General features: G+C 35.6%; 2 protein-coding genes across 8 annotated transcripts in view; one reads left to right on the top strand and one right to left on the bottom strand.

Annotated features, from left to right (window-relative positions):
* Positions 1 to 15,972, top strand: part of LOC145671368 (retinol dehydrogenase 14-like) — a 180,203-nt gene extending 164,231 nt beyond the window's left edge. For all 4 annotated transcript variants that reach the window (XM_081740436.1, XM_081740435.1, XM_081740437.1 and 1 more), the window contains exons 5-8: positions 3,519 to 3,701; positions 8,574 to 8,683; positions 10,717 to 10,806; positions 13,650 to 15,972. In XM_081740436.1, the coding sequence (XP_081596562.1) occupies positions 3,519 to 3,701; positions 8,574 to 8,683; positions 10,717 to 10,806; positions 13,650 to 13,754 (488 nt within the window). In that variant the 3' untranslated portion in view covers positions 13,755 to 15,972. The remainder of the gene's footprint in view (positions 1 to 3,518; positions 3,702 to 8,573; positions 8,684 to 10,716; positions 10,807 to 13,649) is intronic.
* The window catches only part of LOC145671370 (DNA ligase 3-like), a 965,078-nt gene that overhangs the window by 265,304 nt on the left and 673,859 nt on the right, over positions 1 to 25,915 (bottom strand). For all 4 annotated transcript variants that reach the window (XM_081740441.1, XM_081740438.1, XM_081740439.1 and 1 more), the window contains exon 9: positions 25,703 to 25,858. In XM_081740441.1, coding sequence (XP_081596567.1) covers positions 25,703 to 25,858 — 156 coding nt within the window. The remainder of the gene's footprint in view (positions 1 to 25,702; positions 25,859 to 25,915) is intronic.

Consider the following 25,915-nt stretch of genomic DNA (forward strand, 5'->3'; position numbering starts at 1 on the left):
TTGGAGTTGAGCAAACAACAGTTTCCAAACGTCTCAAAGCCATAGGAATGATCCAAAAGATGTCTTATTGGGTTTCACATGAATTGAAAAGAAAGACGTTGAAAGAAGAAAAACCATTTGCGAATTGCTGCTTCAAAGACAGAAAAGGAAGGGATTTTTGCATCGAATTGTAACTGGTGATGAGAAGTGGATTCATTACGAGAATCCTAAACGAAAAAAGGCCTGGGTGAAGCAAGGTGAACCAGGTCCTTCACAACCGAAACGAGATATTCATTGTGCAAAGATTATGCTGTATATATGGTGGGATTTGAAACGTGTGGTGTACTATGAACTTCTGAAACTTGGTGAAACTATTAATGGACACCGCTATCGACAACAATTAATGCGTTTGAAGCAAGCTCTGGCCTGAAAACGACCAGAATGGAATAACAGGTATAATAAACTTATTTATCAATATGATAACGCTCGACCACATGTCGCAAAACCGGTCAAAACCTATTTGGAAAATGTCGGATGGAAAGTGTTACTCCACCCGCGATATTTACCAGACACTGCTCCGTCTGACTACTACTTGATCGATTGCATGAATAACGATCTGCCGTGTCGTGACAAAACGCTGTAACTTTGGCGAAGAAGTTTTGCGAAAATGAGCCTTAAAGTTTTCATCCGAAAATGTGATCTGTATCGTGTAGAACCAATGTATCTTGACTTTGGGAACACGTGGTTACATGTAATGTTACGTAAATGCATGTTGTGTGATTAAATTTGGTGAAAATTGATTGGTTCACCATTATTGCCTAGTTACACTGGTTCTACACGATACAGATCACATTTTCGGATGAAAACTTTAAGGCTCATTTTCGCAAAACTTCTTCGCCAAAGTTACAGCGTTTTGTCACGACACGGCAGCGATTTGATTGGACAGCGGTTCACTTCTTCAGAAAATATCGAAAAATGGATGTCTGATTAGATTGCGTGAAAAGATGAGGAATTCTTTCGACACGGAATCCGTAAATTGCCTGAAAGATGGGAGAAAGTAGTGGCTAGCGATGGACAATATTTTTGTTAACCTATTCATTTACTTTGTTTTTGAAATAAAGCTTCAATTTTTATTAAAAACCGCACGAATTAATTCCTAGACCAAATATGTTAGAACTAAAAAGTTTAGAATAATGGCGGAAGCTAACATACAAACATTACGAAGTAATCTAAGGGAAACTAACTGGGAAAACATAGTTTTAAACGGTAAAAATACTTCTGAAGTCTTTCATAATTTCATGTGGACTTTGACTAAATATCTAGAGGAATGTTGTCCTGTAAAAGAAAAAACTACTTCCTACAAGCGCGTTAACAAATTGACCAGAGGAAATCCGAAATGGTTTACACCTCGCCTTCAACTGCTCCGGAATAAAGTAATGGCTCTTTATAACATAGCTAATGCGACAAGGTCAGCCAGTGACAAAGAGAAATATAAAATATCAAGAAAATTGTACAGAAAAGAAATTAAAATGGCGAAAATTGCTGCGAATGAGAATTTCATAAATAATGCAAAAAATAAGTGCTCTGCGGCCTGGTCTATTATTAACAGGGAGCTAGGGAAACAGGTTGTTGAAGACTCGATAAAGATATCCCCAAATAAATTCAATGAATATTTTGTAAATAGTGCTAACAAACTAACTGGTAGGCACAAAAATGGCATTAGTTCACAAGTAGATTTCGCTTGCTTATTGACACAGACAAATATTAATCAACATAGTACTCATTTTCTGTGGACCCCTATAAATATTAGAACTGTACTGTCAGTGGTCAACAAATTAAAAGGTTCGAATAGTGAGGATATATATGGGTTTTCTAACAACATGCTAAAGAAGATAATAGACATAATAGTTGAACCTTTGACCTATTTATTCAATTGCGTCCTTCTCAAAGGTGAATTTCCGGAGTGCCTTAAATTCACTGTTACAGTTCCGATTTACAAGAAAAATGATAAAACGGAGCTTAATAACTATCGTCCAATATCTTTGGTACCAATAATATCTAAGGTTTTTGAGCAATGTATTAAGAATCAATTGTCAAGATATTTTGAGAAAAATAAATTATTTCATAATATGCAATTTGGATTTAGACCTGGGTGTTCCACGACTAAAGCCGTGGAAAATTTAGTATCAGAAGTGTTAGATCATTTGGAGAACAATCTTCATGTTGGAGTTACATTATTAGATTTGAGTAAGGCATTCGATACCGTGTCACATAATATATTAATTGCGAAGTTACACTATTATGGTATTACTGGCTTGCAATTGTCTTTAATTGCATCGTATCTTAGCAATAGAAAACAAGCTGTTCGCATTGGAAATGAAAAGTCAAGTTTCATGTGTGTAACAAATGGTGTTCCACAAGGTAGTGTATTGGGGCCCTTTCTTTTTCTTGTATATATAAACGATTTTCCAAGTTTTTTGCCCAATAGTTGTGTTTTATATGCTGACGATATTACTGTTGTAAATTCAGACAAAAATATAATTGATATTCAAAGTAGGAATATCGAAATGTTAGAGTTGTCTTCTATATGGTTTAAATGTAACGGACTTACAGTAAATCAGGATAAAACAGAAACTTTGTACATTAATCTTAGTAATTCTACGAGTCATTCAGATACACGTAAATCTGTAAAACTGTTTGGAATGTACGTCGATTCAAAGTTAAATTGGAATGAACACACAGAAAATTTATGTAGAAAGTTATCCAGAGTATTGCTTTTTTTGCGTAAATTAAAAACTGTAATTAGTGAGAAATCTCTTATAACATCGTACAATGCCTTTTTTCATTCACATTTGGAGTATGGAATAATATTCTGGGGCAATTCTTCTGGTGCACAGAATGTCTTCAAATGGCAAAAGAAAGCAGTAAGAATAATTAAGGGATTGCCTAAAACAGCATCATGCAAGGAAGTGTTTAAGGAAATTCAAATTATGACAGTGCCTTCTTTATTTATTTATCGATGTCTCATGTATATAAAAGAAAATTTAGATAATTTTAATCACCGAAGCGATGTTCATTCCTACAATACTAGGCATAAAAGCGACCTTAATATGTCACAAGTTAGGTTAACCACTACTCAAAAGAGTTATAAGTATACAGGTATGAAATTATTTAATGTATTACCACAAAATGTACGCACAATGCCTCACGACAACTTCAAAAACTTTTGTAAATCCTTCCTTATAAGCAATTCTGTATATAGTATCTCTGAATTTGAAAAAATCTGTTATCAAGAGTTGAAAGCAAGAACAATGATACATAGATAAAACTTGCCTGGTAGTGTGATGAAACTTGTAAATATATATATATATATATATATATATATATATATATATGTTATATTTGACAATGTCTATTACAACAAATGTTGTTTAATGACAATAAAGCTTATCTTATCTTATCTTATCTTATCTTATCTTACTCTGTATAAGCATATGTGTTTGCAATACATCTAATGAGTCTGTTATTTGTCTTTGTAGAGCTGTTGAAGAAATCTGCGCCCAGCAGAATCGTGGTTGTGACATCCGAATACTACAAAGTCGCAAGGATAAACCTAGACAACATCAATCCGACGAATATGTTTCCTGCCTATGTCTATTACGTATCCAAATACGCCAACATCTGGTTCACCAAAGAGCTGGCCAGGCGCCTCGAAGGAACAGGTAATACTTTTTATAACATAAAGGCCTATTTGTCAATAGTCTTATGAAAGAACAACAAAGTCGTTAGAGCACTGACGGCTTTTACATAAGGAGAACCGGGAAACCACTAGGAGCAACATGTATGGGAGGGGTTCGTACTTCAGAGTAGTAATATTTGATTAAAAAACACTTATAAACAACAAATTATACGACATTCAATAAAATTCTAAAGCTTAAAAAATCGCGTATCCCATCTGCAGAACATCAACATAACTAACTAACTCTATGGCCTATGGAACCCGGAGGTTCAATGCCGCGTTCACAAAAGCTCTCTATTAACTTTTGTCCTTACCCAACCGGACCCGTTTCTACTTTGTATTCCTATTTCTGAGAGATCTATTTTAATATTGTCCTCTTATGTGCATCTAGGTCTTCCTACTGGACGTTTTCCGATTGGATTTCCAGCCAAAACTTCGAAAGCGTTCTTTTTGTTTTTCCATTCTGGCCACATAACCTACCCACCTGAACCTCCTACATTTGAGACCCTAACACCAACATATGCAACATGCATTAAAATATTTTCTGTATTCCTTCCATCTAAATGTTCAGTATACTAATAAGTCTCGTTGCCCTTCAGTTCATCCTGTAATATTTCTGTAGATTACGTATCAGGAAAGTGCTCTGTATGTCATCAATATACGCTTTTTAACATCGAGGAAGCGTCAAAGTTTAGTCAGAGGTATCAGCTACCGAAAGAATTTGGTATGAGGTTAAAAAAAGAAGTGCTACTAACTGAATGGGAGAATTATTTCAAAATAGTTGCAAGTTTATATACTAAGCAAAGGCTTTGATACAACGCACACCTTCCTGTGTTTCTTGAGTAATATCATTAACAAAAACTTGGAGCATTACTGGATTCAATCTCCTTAGTTATCTTAAACACCAGCTGGCGAACGCACGATAAAATCGCGGGTGTGAGTTCTGCTTGCTAAGAAAGGGTAGTATTTGCATAACAATGTTATATTGACTACTATCATCATAATCGTTTCTGATTTTTTCATTTATCTTATAGGGCTTCTTCCTGGTTACATGGTTGGCGCTGGAGACTGGATTCAATTCTTGCTGGGAGCTCATGTGGTTCGGATTCCACATTAAGGTTATGATATCGAAAACTTACTGAAAATGTAGGAAAAACTATGGACATCTACCCTAGATTCAAATTCCAGCAGAACAGCGCTGGAAATACGTTTTGGAAAGAATATTTATTAGCCGTTGTTCAGTTTCCAACTTCAACATTCAGGAGTCATCTCTGAAGAAATATTCAAATTGAAGCAAAAATTGAAGAAAATTGGTTAATAACTCTACTGCTGGTACTACTATATTATTCTTGATTGTGCACGAGGTATTATTTACATCAAGCAGGTGTCCGTAATATTGCTGTTTATAAACAAATACGCCGCTGAAATCGAGAATGATTCTGTAATTTCTTGACGGTATTTTGACGACACTTTTACTTTTGATACTGTACCATGCAACTGACGAGGATCCCTTATCCTAGGGCCCGCAAAGGCTAAGGTTTTCGTTGGAGTAGCTCTTTAGAAGAAAATGTAAAATCTAGGCCTGCTAGTGATGCGCACGAGACAAGATTTGAGGCTGTCTCGTCTCGAAAATGTGCTGTAAAAGTGATATCTCGACTCGAAAATTGTATTCTTCTTTATTGGAAGAGCTCTGTCTCGACTCGAATTTTGTCAGGAAAATTCTGACTCGACTCGTCTCGCGCGCATCCCTAAGGCCTACAATCATCTATGAATCTCTCTCTCTCTCTGGATGTTTGAAGCAAAGTAACAATGACATGTATAAAGGTAACCAAGAAAGTTCTCGAACACCCACCACTTTCGAACATCGATATGTCACCTGAGACGTACTTGAAAGATCAAAAATAGTCCCCATTAGCATTGACAACCATCTGTCAACTTTCTGGAAGGCCATGGATTCCATCCCAGTAGAACGTGATGGGTCGTGAAGCGAAGAAGGTATCAAGTGCATTTTGCACCTCTACTAGAGATTTGAATTGGCGTCCTGTAAGGTAATTATCCAAGGAACAGAACAGGTGATAATCCGACGGTGCAATGTCCAGGGAGTATGGCAGATGCAATATTGTTTCCCATCCAAGGCGTAGAATGGTGTCCCGGATCATCTTAGCTACATGGGGCTTAGCATTGTCCTGTAACAGGAGGACCCCTTTGAGATTCAGAAGTGCTGGCTCCAGAGTTTTGAGATTTTCTTGAACACGGCTCAACTGCTGACAGTACACAGTTGCAATGATGCTGTGACCAGATGGTAGTAGCTCTCGATGCACGATACCGCAAGCAGTCCACTAAACCCACAGGAGGACCTTCTTCTAGTGCAGTGCAGGTTTCAGCTGTTTTGGAACCGTTTTATGGGATGGTAACCAATGACGACGGCACCATGGAGCTTCGTACTGTACTCACTTCTCAACATCCTGTCCAGAAATGGCTTCTTCCTCAGACGAGACAGCAAAGAAACACAGGTATCTGCTCGTTTTACCTTCTGGCCCGGAGTCAAATCATGTGGGACCCATCGAATCAACTTGTAGTGCTTCCCATGTTGATAAAGGTGCTGCCGAATGGTTTCTCCACTCACACTGAATTGTAATCCCAGTTCTTCACATGTCTGGCCAGTGTTCGCCTCAATTGCTGCCTGAATATATTCATTTTGTACGTGGTAGTCTTCCGGCACGTGGTGCGTCTTTGAGTGTTTCGTCACCGTCCTTAGACTTATTATATCATCGTTTTACTGTCCGCGTAGTCACGACACCCTCGCCAAAGGTTTAGCACATCTTCCGCCCCACTGCAACGGCGTTTGACCCCAGTTTGAACTCGTACAGCATACACGCCCTTATGACGCTCTTTGGAGGTCCCATGTTCACTCTGCCCTTATGCAAGTTCACGGTGTAACTAAACTGCCACAACTAGGTAGTATGTTGGATATACCCACACCAACAACTGACCTTAACCTTATATCCATTCGCATTCAACTCTCGGTGCGAGGGCCAATGAAACACTAACCTCCACAAAAAGCCACTGAACTTTCTTGGTTCCCTTTATAGGATTACTACTGGTTGACAATTTAAGAAACTTAACAAAAATGTCAGAGAAGTTTCCAGAAAATGTCATATCGTACTATTTATTTATTTATTTATTTATTCTCTTCAGTATCATACAGTTTTTGGGTTGTAGGAGGAAACGAGAAAGACCAAGGAATTCCTAAAATCGTTAACAGGAAATTTGATTTCAATCCCTTAAATAGTGCGGACTTTGGGCCTTAGCTAAGAGGCTCTCCAATGTTTCTTGATGTTTCTTCGTTCCCGTGGAAACGCCATGGTCTTGATCACCATGTTGCATTGTCTCTGTACTGAAGAACTGAATGTACAATGAAGGATCTTTAAAATAAAGCTTCCATCACTTACATCATTCCCTCTGCTTCTAATCAGAAAGGAAATCTTCAGTTTGACAATAAAAATGAATATCTGTATCTCGGTAAAGAATTTCATTTAGTCATTTCGTGTTGATTGATTCTAGTTAGAAATACGAGGTGGCAATCCAAAGTTCTAAAGGTTAAGTCAGAAGAAAGAAGGGAAATTCAAAGATGCACTTACAGTTGCAAAAAGAGTGACTTTGATCACTTATATACCAATTAACGTCATTTTGTAAACATTAAAATTTATGCTATACGAATCATCCAGGAAACCGACAGACTCCAGGAATTGTAATGCCATTTTTTGTCTATATTATCTCTCTCTTTCGTCAACTATAATCTAATGACTAGGTCCTGTGTACAGCGTAAGAGCATGTGGTACCTGCAGGGCCGGATTTAGCATTTTGGCGCCCCTAGGCCCAATAATTTTTTCCGCCCCCTAGTCTGGTTCAAGTTACTTTCCTAAAAACCTTTATTCAAAATTATATCAAGCCTATATATTAATTGCTTAAACACCACTCCACGATGCAATTTTATCATTGCAATTTTTTTTTTATTATTTTTTTTTTAGGAATTTACTTTGTTTTGGGCTTAACAAAATACCGTTAATGTATTAACAAAAGATTGGTGAACTTTACCAACAGCTATTTGTTCCAATGAACTTCAAAATCAGAATGCTTTATTAGCCTGATTTTTAAAAATCAATTCAAAAATATGTTATGGCTATTTATTTTTATTTCTAGATATTTTTTTATTTTTTTCTCGGCCGTGCGCCCCCTGGGAGTTTGCGCCCATAGGCCCGGGCCTACCGGGCCTATTGGGAAATCCGGCCCTGGGTACCTGTCTACCAACTAAAGAAAATTGTAACATTCCCTATCTACACATCATGTTCCGTCAACCTACAAGTTCCTGGTGACAATTTCAATAGTCAATTTATCTAGTGCTATAGTACTTAATACCAACACAGTATTAAGTTCATCTTTTCTTTCCATCTTCTATATCAGCAGTATTGTGACAGTAGCACCCCAAAACAGTTACTTTTTCAACTTAAGGATGATCCTACATCGCATACCAGGCAAGGACGTAACAAAAACCAGAAATTGTCCAGTATTCTACGACAAACTTGACCATGATCTTTAGGCAAGATTGCTAACAGAGACATATAAGAAGTTTCCTGGCTTATGCACTTGCTCTCTATGCATGCTTACTTAGATTCAAACTCTGGTTCCTTAATATATTAATCCTTCATGACCTTATTATTACACACAACATACAGAATATCCAATACGAACAAAGCCATAACTGTACAGAAAGGGTTTAAAAATTGTAGTAATCTTACTTTAGCTAAGTATATATATGTTTGACTTGTAGCAAATAATATATTTTGCGTTCCAGGGGTGACCGCAAACTGTTTGCATCCGGGTATGGTGGACACTGGCATTTTCAGAAACTTTCCTCCCGTTATGAATCCGCCTCTGAAACTGTTCATGAAGCTTTTTTCCAAGGTAAATGCTTTTGATCTATTATTTATCTAAAGTTGATTATTCAGTTGCCTCTTACAAACTTCTCTACCATATAAAACACAGAAACATGAAACCATTAGATCTAGAAATTTCGTATACGGCTGCTCATAATATTGCTTCGAAGAAATGAAAACTTAACCAAAACTACGAAGATTAATTACTAGTAAGTGTTATTTGAATAATACTGCAGAGGAAAACCTATCTGTAATGCCAACGTAGTTCCACTTTAAAAAAAAAATCCCAACTTACGGATTGTAAGTGTGATAGACCTACTTTAAAACAAGTTTATATATTTGATAGTTAAGTTCTGGTGTATGAATTCCTTATTTTACAGTTCACCCTCATGTTACTTCAACCACAACTAAATAGGTTTAACTGTGTGTTTTTAGCGTGTTATCAATTTGAAACACTGAATTGCTTTTAGGGAGAAACGTTTGTACCATAGGATGGACATGATCATCTATATTTTCCGCACGATCAGTGATATTAATTCATTCTTTGAAAGTAGTAATGAGTCCAAGGAAATATCCTTACACCAGAACAGAGCTACCGTCATACTTAAGGGCACGAGTTTTTCGCATTAAGAATTTGAAAATTTCGCGTTTCGTTTCTCATATTTCGCGTTTTGTCGCATTTTCCAAATGAAGTTTCGCATTTTGTAGCTCTTGTGGAAAAAAATATTCCCTAACATTTTTACAATTGTTCCTTTTATTCATAAATCACTACAGAAACAAACCATTAATTACCTAAAAACAAAATACACTGAATATTTCACTTGTAGAGAATTATATTTTTTAATCAAACTAAAGGGAAATCAGTAACTAAATTTACTGTAAGTAGGAAAGATTTGCTGTCTTCTGAAAACACATAGGCACAAGTTGTATGTTACGTGTTTCCACACTTTCCTCCTTCATTGTTATACGTTTGTCACTTACCACCACGGCTCCTTCCCATCCAGCTGCAATGGTGATAACTAATGGGCAACATGTTCTCTATAGCAGTGTCCGAATCATCCAAAATGCACCGTTCATGCCACGTCCTATCATTCAGTCAGCGAAAAACCAGCCTTTTTAAATTAATTAAAACGCGTTTTTAGAATTTCGCGTTATTTCGCGCAAAACTGCCAATTTCGCGTTTTATCGCGCATTGCGGAAAACTCGTGCCTCTACAGGTAGTCATATTAGCCGTAGGATAAGCAGTCCGAAGCGTATACTTATTATACTTGTAGTTGTACCTTTCGTACATGAACCTGATTTGTTGTTGCAAGTGAAGCAAGAGATACGCTCTCTTGCACAATGCTCTCTTCTATTCACCTGCGGTTTGTTTGTTTATGTTTTATATTTGTGTCACTTTTCTTTAGCGTCACATTCACTGTGGTGACCAGTGATTTCAAAATCTCAACTCAACTGCAGATGTTGAGGTTATGCAAGTTTCATCGGATTGTGATAACATTGTAATAATAATAATAATAATAATAATAATAATAATAATAAAACCTGCTTGTTCCAGTTGTGCCGCATTAACTACGATTCTTTCTGACATTTCTCTTCAGTGTTTACGAATCTTATCTGAGCTTTCGTTCCGTCCACTAACTGTCTTCTCTGATGATGTGTTACCAAGATTTATGATTGCTGCCATCATCTTGAACGATGTTGCTCTCTATACACCAACACAGGCTGATAGTTTTGGAAACACTTTCTCCAACTAACTGTGCACCCATTATTGACTATTCTTGGGAAATCGGAGAGGTCTTCCACTTGGTATCACCAATGTTTGGCCTATTGCAAAAACGAATCCGTCCTACACCGCCTCTCCTACTACTCACACTACTACTTAACATAGGATTAACACTAGATAGTGCTAGTAGACAAATGTTCAGTGTTATTAGCTGAGGAAGTCATAGACATGGGTATTGCAGTGGATAGGTGTTTCCATTACTTTGATAACTATGTGCATATTGCACGCTCATGGCTCTCAGATAATAATAATAATTATTATTATTATTATTATTTCAGAATGCTGTTGAAGGAGCTCAAACAACGATCTACGCAGCTGTTTCTGAAGATCTTGAGAAAGTCACAGGAAAATATTTCATGGATTGCAAGGTGAGTTATTCTTCATATTATTACTATTATTATTATTATTATTAATAATAATAATAATAATAATAATAATAATAATAATAATAATAATAATAATAATAATAATAATAATAATAATAATAATAATAATAATAATAGTAGTAGTAGTAGAACTTCAGTATTCATAGTTAGTGTAGGAAGAATTATTGTTGGGAAGTGATCCAAGACCAAACAATGTTATAACACACACACATAAATAAAAATTCCTTGATAAGAAATTAGCTTATGGTTATTCATTGTACACTTGGGATATAGAGAAGCACCCATATGGGAATTAGCGATGGGCAGTTCGGTTCGTTTTCCGAAATCGATTTCTTTCATTCCATTGCAAACAAGGATTCGTTCCTCCGGATGGAATCATTTCGTTCCAGTGAGTTGTATGATTCCGACACCTTTGATTTTTGAATTTCCTTACTCAAAAGAGGGACTTAATCCTTTCCTTGAATCGAATCCTTTGGCTCCGATAAATTGAATAATTTCGAGTTTCCATGTTTCCCTCAATATGATTATCTCCTTTAGCCAATCTAGTCAGAACACTTTTATCAACTGATAAGTTATTGCGAAGTTAGTTTTAGTACGGGAGGAGGGGGTCGTTAATTGTATGCAAACAAGGAACACAGAAAGCTAGAAAGAAGATAAGGTTATTTCTAGACATGTGAAGAAGGTTCATTATACGCTTTTTCGTCTCCTTGTTTTGAAGTTTTACTTTTGTCTGCTTCTATCCATATCAATCTACTTCCTTTCAGAGATTCGATCCAAAGTTATTGAACGCTCTTTGTAGAAGAGACATAGGCTGGAGACACTATTAAGCTTGTGTGTGTGAATTAAAGAGGTGTCATTTAAAGATTTATAGAAGCAAATGTGGCTTCAAACGAAATTCATACAAGTTGTGTAAAGTTTAGTGATTTGGCGTAAAGCTTTAGTACACAATTTATTTAAATTAATTGTGTGCATCATATAGGATAAGACTAACTGAAATGCCCGTGGTTCGCAAAGAAAGAAAGTATTTATCGAAAATATTTCAAAGATAATATTAACCTCTTTTTTCTCATTCTTTAGGATCCGTATTTGAATGGAAATGAAATCATAGAAAGCAGCTCAACCCAAGCGGTAACTATGGTTTTAAAAGAAATAAATGTTGCAGCTTTAATACTTTGCGAAAATTTTACCTTTCTCCCATTAGTTGAACTGAATTGATCTTGTAACCGAAAATAAATCAGTTTTCGGCTACAGAAATGGCGCCCGAACAGGGATGGAACCAGCTCTTTACTAGAATGGCACCCAAACAGGAACAACCAGGATACGAGCTCATCCTGTAATAAGAATGTCTTCCCGAACAGAGACGTATACTATCGAACCTGGAACAGCGCCGATGACCTTTACTTCCTGTTATAATCTAAGTTTAGCATCCCGTTCAACAGCGAGGCTATTGAATTTATAGCCTAATGTGGAATTCGAACCACATGAGCTCCTGCCAGGACTCGAATCTGGGTCTCCCATGTCAAGGTTTTTTCCGTTAGGATTCACATTTTAATCAGTGTCTTGATAAAAGACAGTCAACCAAAGTGCTATGTTAAAAATTTCATTTTAGACGGTTCAATCGTTTCCTGACTTTCGCTATTTTATGATTAAAAATTGGAAATTAAATTATAGAAACTTCCCTCTTCCACTCCTTGGAAACGAATTTTTTAAAAAGGATGAGGCACATATCTACTTATCTTTAATAATTAGCTGTAAGCACGTGTCGTTGCTGACTCTCAATTCGGAACATCATTAAAAAAAAAAGTGTTTTTACTCCATTGTTCGTGTTTATTCTTTGCTGTTATGTAATCCCGTATAATCATGATATACTAAGGATTGCTTACACGTAAGACATTCTTAAAAACCATGATAAATGTACATACGTTTCCAAACACATTTGCATTAACCTCCCTTCCCCCGAGCTGAAAATCGAAAGAAAAAAAAAAAGCTTTGAACAGAATTAGATCTGGTGAAAATCTACCTGTTTACCAAATTTGGTAGCTCTAGGTCCCTCTTTTTATGAGAAAATCTAATGACATACACACACACACATTTACATAGACACATACACTATTTTATATATAAGTACAAATAATGAGTTCATATCTCAAGTTTTCTCTTCCTAACACCAAGAACTTGTGAGGTTCTCAAGTTTTGACATAATTTAAAACCCCCTCGTCTTCCTTACAATACACATTTTTTAATGAATGTAACATGATAAAAATCCAGTTTGAGGTAGGTACTAACTGCAATCAAAAATTCGTTTCAAACAGTTTAGCCATTTCCCCGTCACAATGAGACATGCAACCTCGATTTTAAAGTTGACGAAAACTATAAAAATTTATCTCCTGGAAGTAGAAATTTAGAAAACTGACACGTGTCCAATATTTTTTAAATGAGAAGTTTACATACTGAATTTAATTTTTCTTAACTTGACGGTCTCCTGAGAGATTTTTTTTTTTCGTATATTCGGAATCCCTTTCTCTTGCCTTAGGACACCATTTTAAGTAAAGTGGGCTTATAAAAACTCAGTTCGACGTAGGTACTAATTATGTTTAAATATTCAATTCAAATGGATTAACCGGTTTCCCGTGACATGATCAGAAAAGATAACATTCTCTCTCATTTCCTAGATAAAATGAAGTTATATATTTTAAAGTGAATAATTTTCATATGCAAATGGAAACTTCATATCTCCTATGGAGAAACCTGTCTTTTCTAATTATGGAATCAACGACCAAAGAGTTTAGAAAACGATTAAAAGCTGCTGTTTATTTTGTTAACAGGAAGCGCGGCTGACTCGAGGAGCAGAGGACGTGAAGTCAGCGAAGAAGTTCTGGGAGCTGAGTAAGGAGGTGGTGGAGCTTCAGCCTGAGGACCCTCACATATAATTCAACGTCGGTGGATGGCTTGGGCTCGTCTCTCCTCTAACTCCGCTCTTAACTCCATTCGCAGCCATTATAGTATTTATTGAACCGAAATGATAAAGACATCATCTGAGAGTCGTGGGTTTCAACGAGGTTCTTTAATATTGTATGTGGGCTAACTACTTGGGTGTGGAGAATCATTTATATTATTGAAAATACTTGTATTAGTTGTCCTACTGCTGGCAATTCTTCGAGTGTCCTAAGGATGTATTAGTTGGATTCTTAGAGTATTAGTTGGATCCTTAGGATGGATTCCAGAAGCAATATTAAAATACAACATATCATTATAATCTCCAAAATATTTACGAAATATTAAAATTACTTTCAAAATACGAGAATATGTCCAAACTCATACGAATGTAGCTATGACTTTTTTTTAACATTCTTCATATTGATCGCTGTCCTCGTTTAGTTTATTATTATGCTGTTGTGGACATGCTTGTTGCACATAGATCATAGCCGCTCCATTAGAAGTTTGCACCAAAGAGGAACAATGAGCTGTGATCCTATTTTGTGGTCGGATGGTGTATCAGGAACCATGACTAATTTTCAGACGATGGCCATTCGTCTGTCTAACAGAACCATGTCACGTACACTCATGTCCAAAATGATTGTCGCATATCTATAACTTTCTTCTTGTAAGAATATAATTTGATAATGATTTTGCAGGGTACTTTTAATACTGTACTATGTGTATAATCGGGAAATGTATATTTGTGGTAAATTTCATAGGATATGAATTATAAATATGAAAATTAGAATGAGTAAAACAAAATGTTGCTAAATGAACAAGAAAGTTTTATTTATCGATTTATTGTTCTTATTTACTGCTCTTTTGACATGAAATATGCCACATACATGTCTACCGATTATGCATATACTAACATTATAAGAAATACCGAGCGAATTCGTTATCAAATTATATTCCTACAACAACACATTTATAGACATGCGACAATAATTTTGGACATGAGTGTACATGCTCAATGTTATCATTTGTGGCCGTAGATGGAAGTCCGGCTCCTTCCTAGTGCATAACACTTATGCGACCATTTTTGAATTTTTTCAATCTATTCGTAGACATTCCGTTGCGGCAAAACACTGTTCCCGTATTGTGCCGAAAGTCTCTAATGCAGTGGTTTTCAAACTTCTTGTTACCGCGACCCACATTACATATTAAAACTATTTTGTGGCCCACCTACTTTTATTCAAATACACATCGTGGTGAATTCCAAACCAATTAAATTTTGTAAGTCATATTTCTAATTTTTCCATAGAAAGGTAACTCAGAGCTAACAATATTCCCAACGCAATGCTCTACCCCGTGACAGATTTTGAGTCACCCATTCTTTTTCCATCCTAATCCAACATCTCTACTGATTGTACAATCACGAAAGAAAGTATTTTTCCGTTGACAAAATTTCTTTTCCTAATAACTCAACAAAAAATAACCTATTAGAGTACCGCTTTTGACAAGTTATTAAGTTATAACTAGTCTAAGGATAGCAACAAAAAGATCCAAATTAATTCATTTGCTCCCGAGTTATTGAAAAAAGAAAATTTGTCAATTGTCAAATATTTTCTTTCCCATGTGTACAACAAGGCAGGACTCTGAGCAATCACTTACTCTTCACCTCATTAACAAACGCTTCGAATTTTCATTTCCTGAATGGTACTTACTTTTTAACATATGTTTCTGCATCAAAATAAAATTTTCATACTTAACTTCTCGCGACTCACAAAAGCATGGCCCGTGACCCACCAATGGGTCGCGACCCACACTTTGAGAAACACTGCTCTAATGGATTGCAACCCCTGATACACCTTCCGACCACAAAAACCGGATCACTGCTCGTTGTTTCTCTTTGGTGCAAACTTCTAATGGAGCGTCCATGATCTATCTGCAACAAAAGGAAGGCAAATGGAGGAATGAGGATAGAACTTTCACGGCATGACTACAATAGCATGGGTCAGTACGAACAATGTAAGAAAAGTTACACCTACATTGCAGATAATTTTTGACTTACCCTCGTATTTTATTTTAAGTAATCCCATTTATGACCTTATTTACGATGTTACCAGTGAAAAATCCCGATATATTGCAATTTTTTTTTTGTGCTTGAAGAAATTGATAAAAGTTACCTTAAGAGAATTGTAATGTTTCTTTGTTAATAAATATCTATATTTTTCCATATTTGTTTCTTAATTCTGAACAATTTCAAGGAAATACAGTACATACGAAGGGTGATCAGATGTTCTGTATTTCAAGGGCGAGTCTTACATTATAAACTTGCATTCGAGAAAATGTCAAAATCAACTAGTCTTTTAAATAGAAATTTATTATTTATTTATTTTGCTGAGTGATGTTAATAAGTGAAAAGAGAAATATATCTTTTGACTGGACTTATATAATGATACTAGATAATCTGAACAGTGAAATCATCTATTGTTTCAATAGCATTTAGTACAGTTTTAAGTATAAAGATGTAAACTGAAGAAGAATGGAAATAATTTCGTGAGCAAGTATATCAATTTATCTTTCGAGAATATAAATATTTCTCATGGATGTACGAGGAGCGTCCAGTAAGTTATCTCCCTAGACAGGGAAGGAGAGTCCAGTAAGTTATCTCCCTAGACAGGAAAGGAGAGTCCAGTAAGTTATCTCCCTAGACAGGAAAGGAGAGTCCAGTAAGTTATCTCCCTAGACAGGAAAGGAGAGTCCAGTAAGTTATCTCCCTAGACAGGAAAGGAGAGTCCAGTAAGTTATCTCCCTAGACAGGAAAGGAGAGTCCAGTAAGTTATCTCCCCAGACAGGAAAGGAGAGTCCAGTAAGTTATCTCCCTAGACAGGAAAGGAGAGTCCAGTAAGTTATCTCCCCAGACAGGAAAGGAGAGTCCAGTAAGTTATCTCCCTAGACAGGAAAGGAGAGGCGAAGCATAATGACGCCTGATACGAACGCCAAGGCCACTGTGGGGAACCCCGCTGCGCAATTTGAGGTCAGTCGGAGCAAGGAGTGGCCGTGAACAGAGAGTTTGTGTTGCGCCGCGCAGCGAATATTCGTGTGACGCCGCGAACAATGTATTTGAAGAAATTGGACCACCGCTCTGTCATCCAGTTTCTCATTAAGGAACGGAAGAACATGGCCCCTAGTGACTATTTCTTCTTCCACGGCCTGAATAAACACCTGGAGGACTACATTTTTCGTCGGACAACCAGTCCAACAGGCTGTTTCCCAGTGGTTTTTAGGCCATGATAAAGACTTATTTTTTTTTTATTTATTTATTTATTTCTTCGCTACCCACAAAGTGGTGACGGTGCATAGACAGGGTGTCTACTAAAATTACAAAATGAAATTTCGTGACTTTTTCGTGACCTTTTCTTTACCAAATCATAAAATTTCCTAACATTTTCAAGAGCGAATTTGGGTGCGAATTAGGCCGAATTTTCATCCATGCGATAGAAACGTACTTTGCTTGCGATTTGGTAGCGTTTAAAGCTGACCACAGACATTTTTGGTGGTGAATTTTGACGTTTTATAGAACAAAATTTTCCAATCTGTACTTACATTTGCACAGTTAAAAAAAATCGCGACCCAAAAGCTAAATTTCGTGACTTTCATGACCGTTTTCTAATTTCGTGACATTCGTGACTGTCGTGACCGATAGACACCCTCATAGACCTCCATGGGGACTACGTCGAAAAGCAAGGTGAACCTATCTGCATTCTTTCTTGTCTAAATGAATAAATATTGGACGCCCCTAGTAATACGATAGTGCTATTTCACTTTAAATAAAACCTTCGTTGCACAGAGTGTCCTACATTATGATGAAATTCTAAGTGAAATTGTCTTTTAAGTAAGTTTTAAGTCATTTATTACCAAAATAAAGTAGGAGACGTAATTTAAGAATGAATTTATAAATTATAGCGCATCACGGGTTTAAAATTGTAATTCTGTTGTAACATTTGAGTGTCATTGCTGAAATGCTTTGATTCAGCAATACAGCTGATTGCTGAATAAATTTACGATCATTAGTTCATTGCAACTTAATAATAACGTTAAACAAGGATTCAAAGCAATTTGACTTAAATTATCTGTCGCTGCATGAAAGTCTTCGGCGACAAACTAGATCGAAAGAGATACAATCAACATTGGTTATGTAACCTTCTCGACATATTTCACATGGAAACAAGGTTGGAACACACTAGAAGATTAGCAAGTCCTCAACGCTCCACCCCCCACCCCCACACACGCATTTAATCAACAAATTAACAAATAGGGCAGTCACTCTACTACACAACTAACCTTTACAGGATTTCGTAGGAATAGTATGAAAGTAAGTGTTAAAACATAGCAAAAGATAACAAATGGGTTTAAATTAATAAAATCTCTGCAGATTCAAGAATATATGATCATACAAATTGGTAATTTCAATTCAACTAACTTGAAAGTTTCAAAAATACAGCCAGAAAGGCTAACTATTTACAACTCGTTTATGATGCCATACAAATAGTATGGCCTCTTCACATTTTATTAATCTTCTCATTTTGAGTAAATTTAGGCACACAAATCATGCAAGGCGATAAATATTACCAAAAATTGTTTACTTTAATAATAGTTGTTGTATAAATTATACAAGCGGATATCATATACTGTAAGTTTTTTTAGTGTAAGTAGGCACAATTCAATATGACGATGTACAATTATCACACTACACAACACATGGTGCAAAAGGCAGGGTTGGCTGGCTTAAACCAGCTGTTTTTTTTAAATAAAAAATAAATAAATAAATAAAACCAACTGATTTAAACAAAAACAAACAAAAAAAAAAAAAAAAAGAATGGAAAATGCTTTAAATCGTGGGAGCTTCATGGTGACGTTTCCACATACAGGTATCAAACCATCTGCATTAGTTTTAGCTCATTTTCATCTTTTAATCAAGTTGTCCCATATTCAATTCTCAATCAACCCACAACCCTTCTTTCAAGTGTAAAACAAATAGCGATTCGGATGTTACTTTAAGCGTGTCTTTTCCTTAACAACCTAGGTATTACATAAGGATGTTAAACCTAAACATATGGAACGAAATCAAATTGTATATTTATGTTTGGTTGAATGTTTGTTGTTTTATTATTATTAAGAAAAAAAAGTTGCTTAAATATATTGATAGAAATTGGCAAAATTTATCGACTGCCTACGTAGCTTCCAACATTAGCTTGGATTGGACTTTCAATTAACCATTCAATTAAATTAAAACTGAATCTACATACTAAATTTGTAATTTAATACCTGAGTTTTAGTGTACTGATTATGATACGTTGACTATAAAATTTTACACGCCAAGCAATAATGGGATTTCTCCGTTATTGCTTTGCATTTAAAGTAATAACAGAATTTTCCCAATGGCTAAGGCGGGAGTTTCCCAATTTATGTATAATTCTGTGTAATGGTTTCATTTATGCGACTGTTGGTCTTTTTGTCCTTCTGAAATAACTCGTGACAATTATATTACCAAGTATGAAAAGATCAGTACAGCGTATTTTTATCAGGAGTCCTTCGTGAGTGAGTCGACAGACTCATCGCATTTATGGCCGATTATTCCCAGTTTCGAGTTCAAATGGAGAACAATTTCTCACGGATGTAAGCCGAGAAGCGGTTTGGATTTCGCTTTAAGGTTATGTGACCCCTTCCAGTATAACCCCGTTGTTGCATAATAACACCAAGGCGAAACAAATCTATTTCTGTCCATATGTAATATAAATACATCGAACAAATTATTTAAACTAAAAGAACCTGGTTTAAACGAAAAACAAAAGGAAACAAAAACACATTTAAACAAAAAAAACGGGTTTTTTGTTGTTGTTTTTTTTCAATAAAAACCATGGTTTTTGCCAACCCTGTGCAAAAGATAACAATAATTGCACGGATCAAGAAATAGCGTACATTCTGTTCGATTTGCTGCTCCAATACGAGGCGTTTTTAATTTGATACCCTTGACAAAGATTAGTACTGAATTCCCTCCAGTATACGAATTGATCAACATACTGTATGTCATCTAGATCCAAGGACCTTTCCAAATGGATGTATTGGCCACTCTGTCACTGCCTCAGTTAAGAAGAGGTATGAACTCGTATTATGCATATAACAATTGAATCAGTGAGTGGAAAAAGAACATTCCCCAACACGTTACTTTTGAAAAACGAAAAGTAAAACTGCTTACCGGAAATACCATTGCTTATATAAAAATATTTCTATGTGAGATTTGTAGCGTATGTTAAGACCTTTCATTTCCCAAAATTCCAAAAACGTAATGGGATTGGATATTTAATTATAGAGAAATTGTTATCCTTTATTTTTGGAATGATGTTCTTTTTCCATTCACCGATTCAATTAATGGTAGCTAGATTGTCCAGTATAAGGAATAAAAACCTCAACATTGTCGGATGAAAGCTGAACAAATTTTTGTATTATGTCATTTCAATTACTAGTGATCAATCTAATTAGGCTGACACCAGGAGGTAAAAGTGGATCTGAAAAGGTGGGGGGATGCTTGACGTCACGCCGTCTTCCGTGCCTATCTTTGCTCAGTTTATTTTTGTAGAAAGTGGGGGGGCGCCACAGATATATATTGGAAGTGGGTGGACGACATCCATCCGCATTTCCCCCTCACTTTTAACCCTGGCTGACACCTAAGAAATACGAACCTTTCGAAAATAAAACATACGAGATTTTATATAATAGATATTCTACTAGCATAGTATTATAACATAGATGAAATTAGAAAGGTTACTGAATAAATACAAAATAAATAATGAGAGGAAGAAGAGTACTCACGATACCTTACGGTAACATTTTGAGGCAAAAATACATTAGAAAATGTGAATAGGTATGAGTTACCTGAAAAAAAAAAAAAAAAAGAAAGAAAACGAATTAATAAACTATAAAAACAAGGAAAACCATTTTACTTCTAATTAATAATATGAATGCATGTTGTATAATGAACGTGATAAATAAATAAGATAAATTAAAGTACTGTATTCTAATGAAGAAAAAAAAAGAATTATATTTAAAAGTAAAATACATAAATAGGACAGGAAACAAGTATAAAATACGATAATAAAGAAAGTGTGCTACGCACGCAAAAAAGGAAGTTAAGCACCAAGTAGAATAATTTTTAAAAAAATAAAATAAAATAAGTGAATTCTATGATTAAGTTTTATGTAAATACAATAGGAAGTCGAAAATCCGAACTAATTGAGACCACAGGTAGTTCGGATTTTCAAATTGTTCGGATTTTCAAAAATGACCAAGAAAAGGCCATTTAGGCTTACATATACTGTACGGTATGTTCTTCTATCTATACAGTGGTTATTCAGTATATACAGTAATTACAATACTGTACGTAAGGCTACTTATATTTAATGTTTCTGAAGAACATGCTCGTACACTAAATTACACTGATCTTATAAGTCACACTTAAAACTTATAGACCTAAAAGAAAATAAAAAAATGTATGACAAACAATTACATATGAATGAACTTTTGTAAAAACAACTGACTTCACACAACGTCGACGGACACACTATTGTTTGTTTATCGCTAGCGTTAAAGCAAAATGTGAAAAGCTTCTAGGGACCACGTTCGGATTTTTGACGTTTCGGATTTTTTGACGTTCGGATTATCGACGTCCTACTATAATTTATAATTTTTGTCAGATATGGTTCAATAAAGGTAATTTTGGACAAATTATACAACATTCCGAATCATCGCTATAAATCAGTAAGTTCAAAATATGTAAGCTTAAAGAAATGGAAAATCCAAAGGCTTGATTTTACTATTAATAGAGTTAAATAAGAAGACCATAAATCAATAGCTTATTTTATTTATATTTCAGTCAATGGAAATCCTTCAAATTATACATAACATCATTGCAGTAGTACTTCTAGGTTTTGTTTGTTTAAAGTAGTACTGTAATTTTAATATGCCTATGTCGAAACAAGCAGCACACTATTCAGCAGCTAAACCAAACAGAAAACAGGCTCAATCTCGCCCTATATCAGACACCAAATTACCAGGAATACAATATGTCATTTAATACAATTCATAATTATATCGATTACCTTTGAAAGCGAGCGAAATAACAAACACATCAAAGTCGACCTAAATATTGAAGAAAAATCACAGAACTTGTGCGAATCAACTACGCGAAACATACTCACTAAAACCAACAATTTTTTTTTTCCCAGAAGTAAACCTTGTCTGGGTCGAATCCGATACAAGTGTTACTTTCCTCTGCACGTTATATTTACCTTTTCGTTCAAGGTTACGAGGCTCTATAACCTTTCTATTTCAAGTATGCCCTCACCGTCCTCTTACAGAGGAAACCTTCCGTTTGCTTTGGGGAAAGAAGTGAATGACCTTGGAAAATATGTGAAATATACTTCGGCCCCACCTCCACCGTCCTCTTACAGAGGAAACCTTTCGTTTGCTTTGGGGAAAGAAGTGAATGACCTCGGCTGTTTTTCCAATTTGTCATTCAGTCGTGGCGAGTGAAGAGTTCTTCCTTTTAGTTTCTCTTTTCAACAATTATTGCATCTTCATTCATTTTGAGCTATCACGTGTGGGATGTAAATCTAAAAGATTTAAGGTTGTAATACAGTAAACATATATGTCCAATTTATGTAGCTAAATGTTTTCTCTGAACTTTGCCGTTACTAAGTGATGCCGTGCGGAAAACTCAGATCTGATTCTCGGTTGGAAACATATGGTTCGCAACGCATGTTAAATTGTAGGCCTAAAAAAAAAGCTTCGTCTTATATAGCATAGCATTAAACTCAAAATAACTAACTTCTTTGCTCTTACAAAAGATCATTTGCAAATATTAGATTAATTTGTCAATAATATCTAATTTGGTTGGGTAATGGAGGTAATTTTTAAAGCTTTTCATTTAAAAAGAGATGTGACGAATCTCGGCCAAAGCAACTTGTTCCTCCTATTATGAGGGAGGTACGGGAAAACACATCGACAGCAGTGCTAGAAGGGGCACACTTGAAACAGAAAGGTTATAGTTATTCTTTCTTTCCTTCATGAATTAACCGTCGTACGAGTAGCCCGCTAATCGCTCAAATATATGCTGTTCCATTTGAAGTGAAATCAGTTAGCTGGAAGGAAGGGTCGGATACAACCCACCGTACTGTTTAATTTCACATTTTCAAGTATCGTTGTGCGTCAGTTCTACATTGTTTTTTACAAAGGCTATATATAAAAGACAACCTTAGTTCGATGAGTATTTTGTGCAGTTGGACGTTTTCATTTAAAAATTTCGATTGATGCAGTTATTTATTCTTTCCATTTAGTTTTTAGTATAGTGGGCACCTTTCATGGTTAAAAGAAGACAGTTTATTAATGTATCATAAATTTCTAAGATAATTACGTCGTCATTAAAACTAAAGCTGTACATAAAAGTCTTAGTTTAAGAAGTATTTTACATATTTCACAGAAGAAAAATACTTGAAACTCTTTCAATTGCGACAGATTTTATTTATTTTTAATTATTTTTTTAGTTTATCAGTGTAACGTGTGCATTTCTTGGTTTGAAGGAAGCAGAGTTCAGTATACGTATAAAGTATTAAACTATATACATTTTCTTTAAAATTAGTGTTGTTTTTAACGACTTTTCATTCATCTGAAACAATATTGGATCAGATTCAACCAAACTGTACCGTTTATGGCCTCTCAGTGCACCGTACTCGAGGAGAGTAAAAAACTACAAAAATACCGAAACACACTGACAAGGGACCTTTTTCTGATGTCACACGAAATGTGTAACGAGACTATGGTCAATCGATTTGTGTTGGTGAACAAGAAAATCCATAGGCGGGAATAAATCCTCGATCGCAACCGTTCCGTACTTATAAGGGGGAATAGGAACACTGGCAACCAGGGCCGTGCCGTGGAAAATCAGCGCCCGGGGCGAGAGTATACGACGGCGCCCCCATACATTTATTCCAAGTAATTTTTCCTATCTTTCTTCCTTTTTTCTCCCGAATTTTTCGCCCCCTTACTTCGGCGCCCGGGGCCGTCGCCCCGCTCGTTCCCCCCCCACGGAACGGCCCTGCTGGCAGCACCACGTTGTGAACAATGAGACGAAATATGGAGCGAGTTAGATGAAAATATGCATAGAAGCGCAGTTAAACATATACTACTGTTTTGTAACTTTAAAAAAATAGAGATTTGTTGCTAATTTGAATAAATGATTATAGGATATTGTTTATTGTTTATTTTTTGTAGAAAGATATTAAAATTACATTACACTACAATGTGACATTACATTTGACAATACTCTCACAAGTTAGGGCAGAGGCATAGCACGTAACGACAAAGGAGGGGGTGGGTAAGCGCAAGTAAAAATGGTCATGTAATTGAGGAAAAGGGTGGAGCAAGAAAGTTAGGGAAATTGTACAGTAATAATACATGATCAAGTAATTAATCACAAACTATAGACAGCCTGTAGACGACACCGTGAAGCAGAAGTGGAAGAAAGAGAACTATGGAGGGAAATGCCCGTAGGGTCCGAATCCCTTCCCCTGTAACGTCCGATGTGTATAGACTGTTGTATACATGTAGGCATTCATTTTCATGTTTTCCCCCCTTACCTTTCTACTCTCCACCCACGTACTTGATCATGTCCATGATATCTTCCTTCTTTATCTTTAATGCTCAAATCCGCCTCTTCAGTTTCGGCATCTGAAGACTTTAACCGAAACGGGCTATCATCATCGCATTTTATTTTTCTTTCGCCTTTTCCATCATCCTTTGAGAAGCAAGATGCTTCAGCGGTTGTATCTATAAAGGATTGTACATTATTCCTGTATCTCGTAGTGTTTGATGAAGCCAAAGAGTTAGTTGGCGAAAGTGTCACAAGAACAGTGTAATAAGTTTGCACTTAAATACATTAAATGTAAAAAGCTTTAAAAACCAGCCAAATTTCATCGTGAAGGATGGATGATATGATGCTTATATTTTATTATGTTTAATTTTCAGTTTATTAACTTTTGTCTGACAGAAAAATATGCGTTATTTTATATCAAAGTTCTGTAAAATGTCAACATTATTGTAGCATGTATGTGGACGAGATCAAACATTATTATTTTAATTTTCTGTATTGAAACTGCTTCTTTACATAAATGTGCATGCCGTCGGAGACACTGCACTAAAATCAGAAGGTCTTCTTCTGCAGTCACATATTTAGGCCTAGTTGCTCAAAGATCTGCTACACACCCAATATGATCCTACCTTTTATTTAAGTTGTCGATTGCTTGTCGAGATGGATGTACAATGTTTAGAAAACATTGCACAAATAACTGAAACACATTCGGTAATTATGTTCATGTAACCATCACGTTTGAAGCACAAACACATGTTCATCCCATAATAACTCTCTATTGCTAACGTAATTACTAATGTAACATGATTTAAATCATTTATAAAATTACTTCTTACAACGCACTATCCACAAACCATACAATACATCAATCAGCTCCTGCCATTCTAGTTAACAACTGCTTGGGTCAAGTAACTTATGACAAAGCTTACATTATTGTAAGATAAACATTTTATAAACAAAATCAAAATAATATTATTGCTAACTACTTACCAGATATCACTTTCTTATTGTTGCTTTCCTTAATCCAAAATTATTTTGGCGCTTTATTAGTTCGTTAATACAGAAGCTCCTTAATAAACTTCTTAATTTACATTTTAAATAATAGAATATAACTTTTATTTAATTTTTTACGTAAAACGGTTTACAGTTCAAAATTACGTGACACTAGAACAAAACTTATACTCAATAAAAATTATTTGCGATCAAATCTAGTGTGGAGACACAAAAAATTCAAAAAATTGCACTTACCTTGTGCGGCATCACCGGCTTCAAACTTCTCGAGAAATATTTAAATTCATCTCCTCGCTTGTGAACTTGCACCCTTTCTCCGTCATATTTGATCTCAGAATACATTCCATTTGGACATTTCTTCATTGCATACTCGACAGATTTGCAAGGTTCAGCCTGGAATATTAGAGAAATATAATTGTAAAACAATATTACGACAACCAATACATTTTA

This window comes from Thermobia domestica, chromosome 15 (genome assembly GCF_964235325.1).
Source record: "Thermobia domestica chromosome 15, izTheDome1.hap1.1, whole genome shotgun sequence".
NCBI lineage: Eukaryota > Metazoa > Arthropoda > Insecta > Zygentoma > Lepismatidae > Thermobia > Thermobia domestica.